General features: G+C 54.5%; 1 protein-coding gene across 8 annotated transcripts in view; it reads right to left on the bottom strand.

Moving 5' to 3' along the window:
• The window catches only part of SEPTIN8 (septin 8), a 26,321-nt gene extending 7,961 nt beyond the window's left edge, over positions 1–18,360 (bottom strand). For 2 of the 8 annotated variants that reach the window (XM_025924507.2, XM_086704324.1), the window contains exons 1-9: positions 16,187–16,318; positions 6,384–6,504; positions 5,245–5,440; positions 4,723–4,909; positions 4,029–4,190; positions 3,348–3,444; positions 2,979–3,147; positions 2,610–2,742; positions 2,325–2,515 (exon numbers count right to left, since the gene is read on the bottom strand). In XM_025924507.2, the coding sequence (XP_025780292.1) occupies positions 2,325–2,515; positions 2,610–2,742; positions 2,979–3,147; positions 3,348–3,444; positions 4,029–4,190; positions 4,723–4,909; positions 5,245–5,440; positions 6,384–6,504; positions 16,187–16,288 (1,358 nt within the window). In that variant the 5' untranslated portion in view covers positions 16,289–16,318. Of the gene's footprint in view, positions 1–2,324; positions 2,516–2,609; positions 2,743–2,978; positions 3,148–3,347; positions 3,445–4,028; positions 4,191–4,722; positions 4,910–5,244; positions 5,441–6,383; positions 6,505–16,186; positions 16,323–18,118 lie in introns of those variants that run through there. The other 6 variants (XM_086704364.1, XM_086704329.1, XM_025924508.2 and 3 more) reach the window with 6 other exon arrangements.

Raw genomic sequence — 18,360 nt, 5'->3', positions numbered from 1 at the left:
CATTCCGGGCTGAGGGTCAAGATCTGATTGGGAAGTAATTTTGCGAAAATGGATTAAAATCTAAAGACTAAGTATAACCAATCAAAGCAATCCAACTCAGTGGTCATGAAAAACCACCCCCCACCCCGAAAGCGCTCCTCACATACCCCATTCCCCTGACCAGGACAAGAGGAAGGGGCACTCCAGGCCACCTCACCTACCCAACTCCTGGCCTCACAAGGCCAGCACGGGAGGAGAGGTCTCTCCCGGAGGCCAAACTGACTGAAGCTTTCTGGCATGTCCAGCAAGCAGAAAAGACCTGTTTGCCAGACCCAGGCCACACTGGGAAGGCAGGGAGACCCGACACCACAGATGAACTCTCACCCCGAGAGCTGTGCTGGTGCCCTTGCAGCCAGCCTGCACCCCACCTCCTGGCCCTGTCCTGGCCACACGTCCGTGTCTTCAGTGTCTGAGTAGTTTCTCCATAGTTTATCTCCTAGGAGATCCTGCCTGTCTTTTCTGAAACAAGATGGCCCAGACCAAGCTGGCAGGGAGCAGGGCACAGTCTCTTTAGATGCCAACACCTGGGACGCAGACCCACACACCCCTTTCCAGGAGAAACTGGATTCTTAGCCACTAGCTTGAAACCCACAGAGATTCCAATTCACAGAGCCCCAAGGCTCACCAAGCCAAGAGCTGGACATGGGGCTGGGGCTGGAAGCAAACGCAAAGCAAAGAGCAAATCCACATGGTTGAGGGAAATGTGGGGCTAGGGTCCTCCCTGGGGACAGGCAGGGGGTTATCTCTGCCAACAGTGCCAGCAGATGGGGTAGGACACACCAGGAAGCAGGATGAGGGAGACTATAGAAAGGAGGGCGGGGGAGGGTCTGTCCCAAAGCAGAGGACAGGCCTTAGGAATAGGAACTAGCATTCATTCCTAAATGCCTGGCTTTGTCCCCCTCATCTCTCCCAGGGAGCAGCTCAAGAAGGTTTTTTTCCTCAGATGTCTCTGTGCTTATGTGCCCTGGGGGCTGTGTGTGTTGGATGACAAGTGCCTGAGTCTGTGCATGTGACAGGGCTGGAGTGAGAGTAAGACTGTGTGCATGGGTGTATGTGTGTTAGGGAATGGCAATACTAGGGGCGGGGAGAGTGCTGATGCCACAAGCAGCATCCCAGAGCCACGGCTGGCTACCCGCTGCATGGCCTTAACCACAAGCCTCCACTGCCACCAGGGAAAGAAGGGCTTGAACACACACATTCCCAAACATTCCAAGGAGACATGAGTGTCCAAGAAACTCAAGAATGAGGACAAAAATGGAATCATCTGCTTAGTTCCTCAGCTGACAAGCAAAAGATGGTATCTGACCCAGGCCAGGGGCAGGGAGAAGCAGGGATGGACAAGATCCCACAGCGTGATGAGGTACGGGACACTGAATGAAGTAGTGTGGAGGAGGGAGACCCCCTAGGAACCAGGGCATCTGGACTCTGGCTGAGAGTGTGGAAAGAGGCTTTGAAAAAGGCTGAGGAGAAATGACTCGGAGTTGCCCCCACCTGGCCAAGAGGTTCACTGCACTGCGGGAGGCTGGAAGCCTCCTGTCCTCCTCTCTCTTCCAACTCTAACTTCTACTTGAAGGGCAGCTCCTCTCTGGAGCAGGACTCCCAGAGCCCCTTCAGGGAGCTGGTGTCCTTCCTTCCACCAGGCAGTGAGCAGAGTGCCTGGGGGCCAGTGCTGCCTGGGCTCAAGCATCCACCTGCCAACCAATGCAGGTCCCACATCCACTGTAGAGACTGAGGGGGATGCACCACACTGCCCAAGCAAAAACTGCAGATTTTGGAATCTGGAAATGCGGACATTCACGGGTCCTGCCCCTCTCTGGGCTTGAAAGACCTTCCCTGAGACCTGTATACCCTTTTAGGCCTGTGTGGCCCGGGCTTCACCATCCCAGCTCTGAGGGGGCGGCAGGAGGGGGAGAGAGAGAGAGAGAAAGAGAGAGGGGGACAGGAAGAAAGAAACAGAGACAGAGCCTGAGACAGAGCCAGGAAAGAGAGAGACAGAGAGAGAGAGAGGAATAGAGAATCGGGGTGGGGTGGGGGGGTAACAAGGGGTTACCTGTGCAAGACAGAGCATGCACAAATACCCAGTATCCTGAGATATCAAGCTCACCAGTGAGAAGAAAAGAAAGGAGGGCAAGAATGAAGTGGGAAAGCGGGTGGGACTGAGAGCCAAATGGTGACTAGGCAGAGCATGGGCGAGAACCAAAGTAGACTCAAGGAGCCAAGAGTAGGACAGAGTGGGTGCCCAGGAGGGAGCAAGAGCCAGCGTGGGCAGGAGGCCCACCACCTACTTCTTCTTGTCCTTGTCCTTCCTCAGAGGCTGCTGCGAGGTGGCGTGCAAGGCCTGGGACTGCAGGGCCTCCACCGCGGCCTTCCTGCGGTTGAAGGCGCTAGTCTCCTCCTCCAGCTCCCTGCGCTTCTCCTCCACCTTGCGCTTCTCCTCCTGGTGGACCCGCTTGAGGTGCTCAAACTTCTCGTGCAGCTGGGAGCAGAGGAGGAACAGGGGCTTCCTGTGAGCCTGGCCAGGCCCCGCCCTCCCTCACCTGGCCTCTCCCAGACCTGGAGCCCACACGTACCTCCCTCTCCTTCTCCTTCAGCTCCAGCTCTGTCTCCTTCACTTTGTTGACGAACATCTGCCTCATCTCTTCCTCCTTCCTCTGCAGCTCACTCAGGAACTCCTTGCGCTTGGCCTCGTAAGTCTCCTGCAGACTGTGGAGACGCACAGACAAGAGGCCAAGGGTGGGATTGCAGCGGGATGGGATGGGGCAGAGCCAGAGAAGGGGGATCACTTGAGCAAAGGAGGGGTGTGGGGGTGCCAGGGTCCCCACGCCCCTCCCCCTGGCTCATGAGACACCCCCCCCCCCGCCCCCACCAGGCACAGCTGCCAGCATGGCAAGTCTGGCCGTGGCTGTGGAGATGGGCTCACGCCCCACGCAGGATGTCACCTGAAGGGCTGGCTGTCACCATCGCTGTCCTGGAAGCCCATCTCCTCCAGCTTGCAGCGCCGGTACAGCTCGTAGTGCCGACTGTGGGTCTGTTCTCGGAGGTCCTCCATGTTCACTCTGATCAACATCTCCCGGAGCTTCACAAAGTCACAGTGGTTCTCATTCTCCACTGAAAGCACAGGGCCCGTGGGGCATCAGGTGAACACACACACAGGTGGGCACAGGGAGGAAAGGACACAGGAACAGCAGTCAAGTGTTCCAGGCCGACTCCATCGGCAGCACAGGCACTGGACAGTCAAAGGGAGGACACAGGCCAGGAGACTGAGTTTAGGCCCACCACCTGGGGATGTGCTCCCTCTAGTCACTTACCCTGCACCACTCCCCATGGGTACTGCCGTGCTCGGACCAGCTTGTTCCCCACCTTCACCTCCTCAGTGCTGCCTACCACAGCGAAGGGCAAGTGCGCCTGGAAAGGAGCCCAAGTATGGGTGAGCACTGGGTGGACAGACTAATGGACAGACCCTCCCTCACTATCCTGGACCCCAGGGAAGGGATGCCACACCTGAACAAGGCATGGCCAGATGCTTGCTTCCTGGCTCTCTTTTGGAGAAGTATCCTAAGGCCTCCAAATAGGAGAGTGGGCTGAACCTGCACCCCCATCTTCCTTACATTTGAGGGGTTCTTTCAGACCTTGGGCTCCCTAGGGGCCATTAGAAGCTCCCTCACAGGACCTGCAAGCCTGGCTTTCCTCCATGTTCCCAAGCGCTGGCATCTTACCTGCTTACTCCTACAGGTTTCAGTTCCTGCCCTGCATCCTTATCTTATGAAACTTAAGCATGGGAAAGGCCCAGCACCAGCCCAATACCCAATTCCTCCCATCTCCTGGCCGTAGGACGTAGGACTGGCTGGCTTCCAGATGCCCACCCACCCGTCTTTCCCGAATCCTGAAAATCCTGGGGAATCCTGGGGGAGCCAGAGTCTCTGGGGCTGCCACAGATCTATGCTGGCTCCAAGCCCCCTCTGGCCCTGAGGCCAGTGCCCAATGCTCACGTTCATGACTGCGTTAATCTCGGCAACAGCCTCATCATCAGTGGGAAACTGGTATATCTGAACCCCATTGCTGACCAGCTCGCCCATGATCTTGATCTTGAACTTGTGGAGCTCACTCTTGGAGATGGTGTCAGCCTTGGCAATGATGGGAATAATGTTCACCTGCCAGGATGAGGGGTGAGGGGCAGCAGGTTAGTTCTCCCTGACTGTGGACAGCCCTGCCCAGGCCACATCCCCAGGCAGAAAGGCAGAAGGCAGAAGGCCAGAGACATGGAGCTGCTCCCATGGGCAGCCCCAGCCTGAACCCAGCCACCTGGGGCCTTTCTAATGGGTGGTACCAATTGACTATGGGGCTTCTTACAGCCCTGGTTCCCTCAAACCACCATCTAGCCCTAAAAACTAGTCCTCTGGGCAAACCCAGCTTTGGTTTTTAAATAAGAAATAATTCATCTAGAAGGAAGGGGCTCAGGACCAGACTAAGGAGACAGAGCTCTACAGAAAGAACCCAGAGTGATGAGGGCCCACTGGAGCAGTAGGGAAAAGGCAAGGGAAAACAGGACCAAGCCCAGGAGCTATCTGCAGGCCCCTAAGCAGCAGAGCCCCCGAGGACCACAGTAGAGAGTCACACTGCAGCCCCCAACTCAGCGGAGGACCATGAAGCCCATGGAACAAGTTTGGGGGGCAGGGTGTGTACCTTGCTGTCTAGTTTCTTCATGGTCACCAGATCCAGGGACTTGAGGGAGTGCCCAGTGGGCGTGATAAAGTAGAGGCAGACGTGGACCCTCGTGTCGTGGTAGTCGAAGAGTGAGCGGCGGATCTTCAGCTCCTCCTGCAGGTAGTTTTCAAACTGCGCGTCGATGTAGTCAACTATGGGCCTGTAACTAGAGACAGCTCCATCACTCCTGAGGCAGGCACTGAGCCACAGGGCGCGGGCTGCCCCCAACCTGTTCTCTGTAGGGACAAGCGGCTTCAGTCTGGGGTTCCCTGTCTGGGTACAGGTGGCTGACCCTGTCTCCTAACCTCCAAAGGGGTCCTTGGGACCTCAGGTCTTCCCCAAGAGGCCCTCCTCTGGCCCCCCATAGAGTGGAGGGCTTGCCGATTAGTGTGGGAGCAGCTAGGAATTAAGGGTGCTTGGGCAGAGCGTTAGAACTGAGCCCACCATGGGGGGAGGGGGGCGGGGATGAGAGTAGGCGGGGCCGCCCTTCCCGCCTCTTGCCTCTCATCCTTATTGATCTGATCCCCAAAGCCCACAGCATCCACGATGGTCAGCTTGAGGTGCACGTTGCTCTCTTGGAGGTCGTAGGTCTGGGGCCGCAGGCGCACACACTCCTCATGATGACTGGCTTCCTCGGTCTCGAAGGTCGTGTTGAAGAGCGTGTTCATCAGCGTGGACTTGCCAATGCCAGTCTCCCCTGGGGAGCAAGGAATGGAGGAGATGTCAAAGTTTAGAAACAGGACAGTCCCTGGCTGCTGGCTAGGATGGGTGGGGCTTGGGCACCTCAGCCTCCACACAGAAGAGAGGGGCAGGCCTCCAACTCCATCCCTCGCTGTCCCATCCCGAGGAGCCACCCCTTCTTGGTGGCCTCAAAAACGTGTGGAAGAAAAAGCCAAAAGGCTGACTTGGACATAAGCCATGGCTATGTGGGATGTGAGAAATGTTTCCTCAGGGTGTGGGGAAGAGGCAGAGCCAGGCAGCTGTGGGATCCACTGGACATTAGCCTCTGCTAGCCTCAATGGGACCCATCACCTGCTCTGCACACCATCGTTCCTGGGCTGGGGCTGGTCATGAGCCAGGGTCTAAAGCCATAAGTGGCCTCCTGTTCCAGCTAGCTTTATCCGGTTCGGGACAGGCTGCTTCCCGAGGGGCACCCACAGCCCAGCAGATGCCAGGGCTTAGGCACCTGCAGAAGGTGTGGCAGAGCTCTTTGTACCGTTGGCCTTGAGACCCATGGAACCTCCCAGCGCCTCCCTGTTTGGGGCTGTATTTGTTCAGATGCGTGCCGGAGCTCTCGCATGGTATTATAATAGGACAGTCTTGTTTACCATAGTGTTCTTAATACACAGTAGGAACAAGAGTGAATGTTTTAAAAATAAACACACAATCTAAACCTCTGTGATAAACACTCTCAGTTTACAAAGCACTTTCACAGCCCTGATCTTGTTCACTCTTCGAGGCAACTGGAGTCAGGCCCCCAATATCTGTCCTTGACCCTGGCAGAGACACCAATCAGTGCCTTGCCATGACCCTCAAAGTGTCTCTCTGCCTAGGAGGTCCCTTGTAGCTCAACAAGTGGACAGGGCACAGAGCTCCATCCCCTGTCTGAGGCTGCCCCCTGGCCAGACTATGACACGTACCCACGCAGAGGATATTAAAGCTGAAGCCCTGTGTGACTGACTTGCTGACGAGCTGGTCCGGGAGGCTATCGAAGCCCACGTGGCCACCAAGGGAGAGGCTCCGGGGCTCTGGCTCTGCATTCTGCCAAGAGAGAAATAGGGCAAAGCAGTGAGCCCACCGGGGAAGAGGGGCCACGTGGGGAGAGGCTAAACCCCAGTGACATGCACCACCCCTGCCCTTGCCAGAATTCTCAGCAAATCTCAGGACACAGTGTGAGTCTGCCAGAGCTCCAACTCCAGGACGAGTTTCCACACAGGAAGCCCAATGTGCCTCAGGGCCCCCGATCCTGTCCTAGAAAAGGGCTTTCACCCATGGCTCTTCTCTACCTGGGCTGGCAAGCGATACCTGGGCCTGGGGCATCTCCTAGCACAGATGGCCCAGAGAACCATCTATCCTGGTTGCCATCCCTGAGGGTTCACCTGTCCTCCTGCCCAGGAAGAGGCCCCAAATGGTTCTCCCATCTTAAATAAAGATTTCAAGAGGCCAAGGTTGGAGAGTGTGTATGTTCTTGTAGCCCCCTCTCAGACCTCACAGACACTCCTACTGAAGCAGGATTCAAGCAGAGGCAGCCCTGGTCTGACCCCCTCACACCTGTTCTCCATCAGGGGGCCCTCCCTCATTGGGCTGGACTCACAATCCTCCACGTGCCCCCCTTGTTCGTCATATACCCAAGCATGGAGTGCACAAATGGGCCCCGCTAAAGGGGCTGGTGCTCCCTCACACCCACCACTGGGTCTCAGGGCTAGTGTCTGAGACATTGTGACTGAGGCTTCATCCCTCCTGCCTCAGCAGTGTTCTCTAGGGATTTCTAGGCTCTGGCTCATACCACCCTCCCACACCCATTCCAGCCCTGGTTGTTTAGACAAAGGATTCTGGATGAGAATATGGAGGTCTGGCCTCAGGAGAGAGGCAGGCAGCAGGTCCCGAGTGAGCTAGGGCCACTGGAGCTGGCCCACAGCACTATAAAAAGAAACCAGCAGGACCCGAAGCAGAGGGTCAAAGTCAGACTCCAATTTGTGCGGATAGTTTCTCTGCTTCCCTGGGAATGGGGATAAAATGCCGTCCTCCGAAGGAAGGTTCCCAGGCTCAGCCTTCCCTGGTTTGGCCCTCTTAGGGGGCTGGCACCAAACAGCTCCAAGTTGGGCAGAAACATGTCTCCTCCATTCTTGAGCCCCTCTGCCCTGACTGCCCATTAGAAAGAGCAAAGACGGGGAAGGGCAGTGAGTGTGAGTACCATCCTGCCATCCTGCCCACAGCTCCAGAGGGGAGGAAACAGGCCCAAATGGAGGCAGCCCTAGGAGCTACTGATCAGTAGACAGTGTGTGGCTACCAAACAATGGATACGCTGGGTGCCTACCCTCCTGCAGAGTGATCTCCTCAGCACCTGAGCACATTCTGACTTCTTCATAGCTGCAGCCTGTTGACTTGGCCTGAACCCCTCCAACCATTCTTTTCTCCCCACCAGAGCCCCTGGCACACAAACTCCACCCTCTCTCCTTGACTAATAATGTTCCCCCCGCATCCCCACCCCTGCTTAGTCACTTTAGCCTTTTATCAATGACAGCCAAGTGTGTGCCATGGCAGCCTAGACTCCACATGGACCCTCTGGGCAGTGGTACTATCTCCTCAAACAAGTCGGGGTTACCCCTAAATCTGCTCTCTGATAACGCTCTCCGTGCAGAGCCTCTGCTCTTACAGCTGACCCTTTCTCCATATCCCCTGTCCCCAGGAAATCGTGTCACAACCTCCCCACTCAAGCCCAGGTTGCCCCCAGGGCTGCAAACATAAACCAACAAAGAGGCCCCAAAGGGAGCTTCCTCTCACTGGTGCCCACATCAGAAACAGTTAATGGAGCATAGAATGTGCTGGGTCAGGTCCAAACCCCACACACATGGCATCCTAGGCCCTCACGGTCTGAGGCCTTCCTCACAGGCTCAGCCAGGTTACCGCTGAATTTGTTCTCCTAACAGAGTCCGCTTCTCAGGACTCCAGAACTCACTCTCCCTTTTCCCCGGCACCTGCTCTGTCCTGGCTCTATACACCTACATTCCAGACCCCTCACTTGGCTGTGACCCCATTTCCATGCACTATTAGTCGTCCTTTCTTTATGCATCCCGGTTCTCCAATTCTTCCATAAGCTCCCTGAGGTTGGCTGCAGGCGGGGGGAGGTCAGGCTTTCTGCTCTTCCCACCCTCCCACCACGATGCCCAACATGCTAGACAATGCTGCCATTTATAAACTACTGAACACTGTCTTCAACTGCTGTGGCATCAGGGGCATCTGCCCACCTCACACAGAGCTTCATTATTTAGTCTCGGTTCCACCTGCTCATGGCAGCTTAAGGATCAAATGGGGGACAGAACAGGGAGTCTAGAGCATTTCTCTTTGCAGGCGAAACAGAAAATCTCCAAAATTTAAGGCGTGCTGTGCTTGCAGAGAAGGCTATGTGTTTATTCATCCTCTTCTTCCAAGGGTGACACAATCAGGACGCAATCCAACATCCTGTAGCCTGCCGCCAAAACCCATCCCGTCAGCTGTGTCTGGGAACCACACGCGCGCGCACACTCGGCCACACAGTCCTTGCACAGAGACAGAGGCCATCCTGGTTCTGCATTTCCCCCACTTCCTCACAGTTCCAGGCTTCAAAGGCTCAGAGCAGCACTCGGATGGGGGCTCTTGCAGAAGTCCACCTATCCTCACTCACCTGGCCCTGGCTGCCTTCAGTCACACAACACTGCTCCCTCTGGAGAAGTGTGTGGAGTACAGGGAGGTGCTCATCCCCAGATTGCTGTCCAGGCTGCACTCTGTCACTCCAGGGACCACAGGGCTGAGGCAATCAATGCCTGCTCAAGAGCCTCAGGGACCATGGGACTATTGATCTCTAGGACATGTGCGCACACACACATGCATACACACAGAGGAGTGGCCTCTGGTCCTGAGGAGGGAAGATTGCTGTTCCCCCTTCTCAGGAGACAGATCTGACTTCCTGACTCTACCGAAGTGTGACTCTCACTAATGCCAGCCTCTCTGATCCTATATGTGTAATCAACAACATGTGACCCAAGGTGTGCTGCTCACTACCAAGTGCCTGGACCAGGTGTCTTTGCTGACCCAGCCTAGGAGGAGCCAGCAGCCCCCAAAGCATCATCAGCATGTCTCAGTTAATACACATCAGAAAGAAATTGCAGATCTCCCAATGGCTGCCTTATGACCCTACAAATGCCCTGCAATTTGCAGCTAAGACCTCAGCTCCAACTCTAAAGGTAGGTCCTAATAGTCCTGAGCCGATCATCAGCATGATCCCATGACTGGCTACGTTACAATCAGGTGACCCAGGATGAACCTTTATGATCATCTTATAACCATTAGGGGGGCTGGAATAACACTAAAGCCCACTCAGAGGACAGCAGCACCAAGAAAATCACAAAAAACAGAAAGCCAGTGTCTGCTCTACCTCTGAGCTTTTCCCTTTGCCCCCCGCCATATCTCCCCTTTACTGCTTCAGCTAGTTGAGTGGGCCCATCCAGTCCTTGCAAATGAGGACATCTTGACTGCTAGGGTTTCCAAAGTGAGACTCAGAATGCAAAGGAACAGAGAGAAAGCAAGGAGCGTAAGGAAGGGAAGGAAAAAGTGTAGAAAGTAAAACGTCTCAGTGTTTACAACCAAAGGAACGAATGAATGCCAAATGATGACACAACACCTCACTGAGGACCACCCTGTGTGAACTAAGCCAAATGGTTTACGGTCTCCTACACAGCCCTTCTCCACCCTGTGTGGCTGACACCACTATAATTCCCATTTTACAGGTAAGGAAACTGAGGTGCACAGACACCAGAAAACGAGTTGGAGCAGAGCCAGGATTTGAGAGTAGCCAAGCCCTTGCCCTAAACCACCGTACTACACTACCTCCCCTATTCTTACAAGGCCCCCGGACTCCTTCATTCAGTTGCTCAGCACACACGCGCCAGTCCTGCCTGCCAGGTGTGCCAGGCCCTGGGATGGCTGCCAAGGAAAAAATGAGGACACCAGATCCCAGACCTCAGGGGCTCAATCTGACGCAGTTTAAACTCAAAGGGCTACAGAGGCCAGGCAGGTAATGTAAATGAGTGAAGAGGAAAAAGTACAGGAATAACAACAATGGCACTAACAGTTGTCGAGAGCTTACCATGTATGACTCTGAATGTCATCTGGCCCACACATCAGCCCTATGAGGTAGGCTGTAATATCACCTCCATCAGACAGATGAGACAATGGAGGCTCCAAGAGATGAAGTCATTTGCCCATGACCACAGTGCTCAGGAGGGTGAAGCCAGGATCTGCACGGAGACAGTATGACTGCAAAACCCACGCTTCTAGCCACATCACTCCGTGGCCTGCTGGCTGAAAGACCTGCTGACTTGGCTGACTGTGGGGTCCCTCAGGGAGAGGTTAGGAGCGCCAGGGAACTGCAGAGCCTGTGCTCAGTCCACAATGGCCGTGGTTCTGCAACTCCAGCCAACTGTGGGAACGCAGGCCCAGTGCTGCCAAATCTTAACGATTTTTCCAGAGAATCTACAAATCTAGATTTTTACGTGCAACGCCCTAATTCTGAAAGGTTGACAACCAACACAAACCGAGCACACCACCGGGGCCCAACACAACCTGTCTGAGGGGTGTACCTGGTCCGTGGCCTGACAGTCTGCAACGCCGCGTCTGGTAGGAGAGTGAGGTAGAAGGACAACACACTCGTGTCTCCATTCTTGGGGCACGGAGACCCGCAGGAGAGAGCTCCACAGGAGAGAGCTCTGCCGGAGGGGCCTTCGGCTGGACAACTCACCTCCCTGGCCTGCTGGCTCGGGGGGCTCCAACTATCCTCAAAGCTCCAGAACAGAGTTGGCAGCTCTGAGCCCTACATACACAATGGGAAACTCCACAGGACCATTATCCCCTCTCTAATCACTAACAAGCTTTTGGCTCCTGAGCCAGGCCCCAGGCTTCTGTGTCATCATTTCTTTGGCACATCAAAGACAACAACCAAAATAATAACTGCTCAGGCCGGCTGCATTCCTCCATGCCCGACCGTCCAGAACAAAGTAGAGAATGGCATTTTGTTATACAGCCCAGTGGATAACTAGGACGTCATCTTCCTAACCAGGAAACGCTCGCTCCGAGCTTTCTGGAGCAGCCCTAAATGCCAGCCAAAAGGAGATACTTCTTTCACAATGAAGAGAGGTGGGTTTGGGGGAGAAACCATGTCTGATGGCTTGCCCACACAAAAACAGGATTTTATCCAGAAGAAATTGGAAATCTGCTGAATGTGTGAACCAACAGAGCCAAAGAAGCTGTGAGTGGATAAAGAACCCTGAGATCAAACCTCCCAAACTAGGCTGGTCTTTGGGATGGGAAGAGAAACGGTAGCCCACTGGAAGTGTACCTGACTCCTGAATCCTGGACAAAGAAGAGCTCCCCATCCTAGGCCTTCCACAGAGTTCTCTGGTGCCTCGGTCTTCGTACAGTTTTCTCCCCCAGGCTCCTAGGCCTAGAACCCACTGGCCAAAGCACCCTGCTAGGCAAACAGGAAGCCCACTTGCCAGGAGAGCTCCAGCCCTAGGGAAGCCCTATTAATTGTTGAGCAATGGACCCACGAGTCATTGCGCCACTGGGAGCCTTCCCCACCCATGTTCCTGGCACAGACTATCCAATCCACAGCTCTAGCTACTCTAAGCAGCCTGGGCCTTAAATAGCCAGAGCAGAGGCTGCTGGCCAGAACCCGTGGTCATAGCACAACTGTCCTTGAGTCTGAGAGGAATCCTAGGAATTTTCCCAGGAAAGGCTTAGGCTCACATCCCAGGATTCCACAGCAAGCCTCTAAGCCCAGGTCAAAGGTTACGGGAAATAACCAAAGGGATGTGTGCAGGAGGGCAGGGGGTAGGAATGTTGCTATCCTGGGCCAGAAGGGAAGGATAGAGGCAAGATACACCTATCCACAATCAAGGGAATACCTAGGAACAAAAGCATCTCTCTCCTAACACAGCAAAAAAACCTGGGGAGGAGAGGTGCCTGGGTGGCTCAGCCAGTCATTAAGACTGACTTTTAATTTCAGCTCAGGTCATGATCCCTGGGTCATGGGATCAAGCCCCACATCAGGCTCTGTGCTGAGTGTGGAGACTGCTTGGGATTCTCTCTCTCTTTCTCTCTCTCTCTTTCTCTCTCTCTCTCTCTCTCTCTCTCTTCACCTCTGCCCCTCCCTGCTCATGCATTCTCTCTCTCAAAATAGATAAATAAACATTTAAAAAGAAAAAAAACCTGGGAGAAGACATGAGCATAGACCAAGCAGCACGGTGGCAATAACAGCACCAAGGTAGGTAGGCCCCAGGAGGAGGCCACCGTCACTCTCAAAAGGCCAGTCACCCCCTCCTGCATCCTGGGAAGTGAAGGGACTTTGGGTGCAAAACTACTCCCAGGAGCCTAAGGCCACCCCTATACTCCATTCTCTCAGCTTCCCTGTCTCACTAACAGGCACTTTCCTCCCTCTTTATGCAAATAGAAAGCCAGGGCCACCTCTTAGTAATATGGGATAATTTGTTGCATACTTCTCATGACAAAATCAGATTTCCAAGAAGCCATAAGAAGTTACCAACTTCTGGGCCCAACCAGCTCGCTCCAAGCCTAGGACACATACCTGCTTAGACTGTGCTGTGCTATCTGAGAAGGAGGGGTCCATCCCACCATGGAGCAGATAGGAGAGACACTCTGGGCCTCAGAAGCTACTGGAAACTCATGAGTTCATACTGTCCCATTTGGCTCAGGGACTCCAGCAACAGCTCCCACTGCTTTGCAGTTGGGAAGCCATAACTGATCTGGATTATCACCGGAAGGAAACAGACTATGTTCCCAAGTGAATGAGACCCCACCCTTAGAAGGGGAAATGGGGACAGCAAACATGACCCTTCCCCTCTCCAATCCCAGGATGGATGCCGGTGCTGGGAAGGGGCAGAGAAATGCAAGGGCACCAACAATGGCCAGTGGATACTCAGGGCTGCTGTATTATAATTGTCTGTCACTTGCTCCATTCACGCCAGCACCAGGTTAAGTATCAGGCTTGCACCCTGGCCCCACAACCAGGTCTGGAAAGTGGACTTGAGTCCATACCCAATGGTCCTTCTGAACCCCAGGCCCCAGGGATCCCAGACCTAGGAGGCCCCTCAAAGAATAGTTTGAAACTATGATCTGAAATAGACCCTAATTCCCTCCTCCCCTGGTTCTATCCCTCTAATGTGTCCTCCAGCATAGGGGCCAAGAACTGCCTGGAAGCCATGTGCTCTAAGGACGAGAATATCTAATTGCCTCAAGACCACCCAGGGCAATTAAAGTGAAGTTACAGGGTAGTGCCTGGGTGACTCAGTGGGCTAAGCATCTGACTCTTGATTTTGGTTCAGGTCATGATCTCATCATTCATGAGATCGAGTCCCACATCAGGCTCCATGCTGACAGTGTGGAGCCTGCTTGGGATTCTCTCTCTCCCTCTCTCTGCCCCTCCCCTGCTCATGTTCTCCCTCTCCCAAAAAAACAAAACAAAACAGATTAAAAATAAATAAATAAATAAAATCAGATATCTTAAAAAAAAAAAGTGAAGTTACAGCCAAGATGTCCCTTGCCCTGTTCTCCACCACCTCTTCCCAACCATGGTTCCTCATGTGAGTCCTGAGGATACAGATGGTCCCAGCAAAGAACACTCCAGCTCTATCATGATGGCAAACTGCCCTTAGAAAATATCCTTTCCCCATGTGCCTGTGTCTCCCTCCTGACCTACACAGCTTCACATCGGGTTGTCTGGCAAAGTTTGAGCCTTGCGAGCCATGCCTGGGGATCTCAAGACCCGTGTTGGAAGCACAGGGGCAGGAAGGCTGCAGAGGCTGCAGGGGACACACGGAAGCCAGTTAGCCCTCAGGCCCTTTGCTCTGTCATCCTGCAGTTGCTCTCTTCCAGTAGCTGGACCCGAGCCACAGAGACATTCATGGTAGTTAATGTCCCAGTACGCACCTCCACCTAACCCATCTTAGGGCCCCAAATTCAGAGGGCTTTACCTTCTCTGTCATCTCAAGGGTTACTTGGGTGCTGGGATTGGGTCTCAGGTCCAAACTTGCCAATGGCCAGAGACTGCCATCCTCACCCAACCACAGGCTGCTGGTATCAACAACCTGATGGGCACAAAACATCCAGAGCCCTCTATGTCACCCAAAGCTTTTCACAAAAGTCAGGCCCTGGGTCAGGGCCTCCATCCATTTTCTCATCTTGTTGGCACTATAATTAGGCTCCTTCTTGCCACCTTCTCTGTTCCAAGCTTAGTCAGCCCCTTATCATGTGCTCCCTTGCATCACCAGTGCCTTCCCACCAGCCTCCCTGCTCTGACCCATTCCAAACAAGATCCCAGGCAGACCTTCCTAGAGTTGACATCCATAGCAAGGCCCGCTGCCCATGAGGGTGGTGGGACAGAGCTGCAGCCTTGCAGGTGGTGTTCACTGATGATCTCTCGACACCACCAGGGCACTGAGAGCTTCACAGACATTCCTTGCTGTGCTCTCATTTCTCTCTCAGAATGGCTCAGCAAGGAGGTTCCTGGCCATTTTTACAGGACAGGGAGATACCAGTCCATGACACAGCCCTACTGCGTGAGAGGGTTGCCTCCCACACCCCTTCCCACCAGCTTTTGATTCAGGGAGGGAAGAGGCACTCCTTGGATAGCCTGCTTCTTGGAGAAGTGTCAAGATTACAGGGGTGACAACGGAAGTGACAGATGGTGCTGGGGATAAAGCAGAGATGGTGGGGGGGGGGGTTGGGGGGGGATGACTGGCTGGGAGGAATGCCAGGCATGAGGCTGCCATGCTCACGCTTCTTCCCTCTCCCCCTCATAGCTCCGCATTCCCCCAGCTCTAAAGCCTCCCTTGCCCTGGAGTTTCAGCCCTGCCACATGAGATTCTGACAGAAGGAACACAGGAGATGGCCATGGGTGCAGTAAAGTCTGGAACCCATTAAGGAGTCTGGGACCTAGGAAGGAGGAGGAGCAGAACAAGAGTGGACAGGAGTTGGACTGCTCAAGGACAGCAAGAGCAACAGAAACTCCCCAGAGCGCTGTCCCAGACATACACGTCCAGGAGATGTCAACCCTAACCCCGTGGTTGACCTAGGATTGAGCAGGGCTAGACAAGATGTAAAGGCTACTGATCCTGTTTATATCATGCTATGTGGGCAATAGGAACCCAGCACATAATGACCTTGAAGTACAAACTCCGTATGCTCATCTAAGCTCCAGAACGGGACAGTTCCCAGGCCCTCCAGGGCTGGGCTGACCACCAAGCCAGCCTGGGGTGGGGGCTGGGAGGCAGTGTAGACCTGCCAAAGCTCAATCAAATCATAGCCTCATGGTCAATGCTTAACACCAAAATCAACCCTGAGGCTGGGAGACATCTAAACAGATCTCCAAACATGCCACAGACTGCAATTAACCTTCCACAAACTCTTTGAAGAATATTAGTATGGTTGGGTCCATTTTATAGCAAGATAGAGAAAGAAATGATTTTCCCAGGATGACAAGCCAGGAGAGCAGAATGGAGTCCAGACTCTGAAATTCAGGCCAAACCCCACCCAAGGTCTCCACCCAAATTCAACCCCATACAAGTCCTCCCAGGAGGCTGCCGGCTCAGAGCATGGAGGGTGTGGAAGGCGTCCACCCAGCCAGCTTAACATGACATAGTCACCAAGGCTCCTGGACAGCCATACATACCTGAGTCAGTCCTGTCTCTGTGCCTTGGCCCACCATGGAGATAATACCCGAAATCCTCACAGAAATGCCAGCATGGGAATCTGAAGGAAAGGCCTTTTCCATTCCACCTCCTGGAAGTGCAATCAACTCCCTCAGCTCAATTCTGAGGACAATCTCTGGGTGTGCAGTGACAGGAGCCCTAGGGAGGGGACCATGGAACGGAGCAAACTCATTTTCTGCTGCCTTCCTATACAGAGGACCAGTTTCTACCTCCACATGGACACTAGGTATCATGTGTCATTTATTATGTCCTTATCACATGCCAGACCTTGCTCTACGTACTTCACCATGATTCTCTCGCTGAATCTGCCCAATAACCCGAGGAGGAAGGTAATATTTTCATCCCATTATATAGATGAGAACACTGAGGGGTTAAATAATTTTCTCAAGGTCACATGGCCAATAAGTAGTAGCCTAAGATTCATATCAGACATTCTGATTCTAGTTACTCTGCATACCGCTCCCACCAGCAAGACCAACTGTTAGGGTAACCTCTGACCACAGACAAGACTCAGACATAACTTTCTGGTCAGCTGGACACAGAAAATGTACACAGACACACATGCACAGATGCACAAACACTGCCAGATCTCTTGGCCTCCAGCTCATCAGCAGGTCTCTTAGGATACAGAGACTGCCCTCCTTGGGTACATAAATTCCAATTTATAGTGCAGGGGTGAGGTAAACCTCTGATTCCACTCCTCCTGTATTTAAACTTACTTAACTGACACAGCGCCCCTTCCTCAATGGGAATAAAACACCTCAGTCTAGAATTATGAAACCAAGAGCTCCTGCTTCAGTTATGCATATTTCCAAAGTAGACCAACAAATGTATTTTCAGATTAAAGGGAAAATTTACATACACTAATTCAGATGACAGTATTTATAGCATTAATTACATAAGTCCTGACTCCCTTATTTAGCCCCAGAACCAATTCCTTATCGGTCACATAGTCAACATTTCCCCCTCCCCCCCAACAGCCCTGGGCCCTCCCTCCCCCTTCCCGCCGACCAGGGCCTCACATGCTGGCAAGAGGACACAGCTTCCTTCACTGTCACAGCCCAGCCTCTCAGACACACCCAGATCCAGCCTCAGACACCAGAGGACAGGCAGACACAATCCCCAAAAGGCTCCCCTCCCCCAGGTGAATTATAAACACCTTTAGAAAGTTGGCTATTGGTGGGCTCAGCCCTATAGAGACCCCTGCAGGGACCACCCGAACCGAGAGCCCTGCAGAACGCATTCCGACTGGGGCCCAAACAAACATCCACTGGGCTGTATCCAGAATCGCTGGTTCCTGGGGGAATGGCTGCCTCAGACCGGACCACTGAGGTGGGACCTGCCTGGAATCGCACCCGGGATCTGAGCGCTTAGGCGGGGAGTGGGGATGGGAGAGGAGTGGAGGGGAAGGCAAAGAAGGCCCAAGGTCTTCGGGATCCAAGTCTGCAACTCATTTGAAAGACTCCCTAGGATCCTTTGGGGTTTCATCTTCACAGTCTGTGCCCATCCAACAGCACCTGCGCGGCTAGGAATCTCCCCCCCCCCCCATCAGTGCAGAAACACCCCGGGAGATGTGGGGGTCCGGAGGATCCTGGATCCCCCCCGCCCCCCCTCCCCGGCCTCCGCGGCTCCTGGGCCCCCAGTCTGTCCTCGCACCTGGTCCGAACCAGGCAGGTATTTATTTGCTCCTTCCCGCGAAGGGGGTCTGTCTCTCGTGCGCCCAAAGTGGACGCCCCCTCCCGACGCCCCGGGACCCCGCGCTAGCGCCTCGAAGAGCTCGTTCGGGTGTCCCCGAGCTGACAGCCCGCCCGGCGCCCCCCGCCAGCTGCAGGGCGGCCCCTTCCCAGCGCCCCGCGCCTCTCGCGCGCGCCGCGGCCCGGCAGGGCCCTCACCGAGAAGCGCTCCAGGTCAGTGGCCGCCATGGCTAGCTCCGCACCGGGCGGGCGGGCCGGGGCGAGCACCCGGGCCGCGACGGGGACCAGCCGGCTGCGGGACGCGCTCCGCCCGGGCGGCTGCGGCTGAATGGATCCAATATGGCCACTTCCTGGAAACTCCCCTTGGCGGCGGCGGCGGGAGAAGTCGCGGAGCCGCCCCCGCCCCCGCCCGCGGGACCGGCCTCCCCGCCCGGCCCCGC

Source organism: Puma concolor, chromosome A1 (genome assembly GCF_028749965.1).
Source record: "Puma concolor isolate L17-30 chromosome A1, mPumCon1.1.hap2, whole genome shotgun sequence".
Taxonomy (NCBI): domain Eukaryota; kingdom Metazoa; phylum Chordata; class Mammalia; order Carnivora; family Felidae; genus Puma; species Puma concolor.
This window is presented reverse-complemented; position numbering and strand designations above follow the sequence as displayed.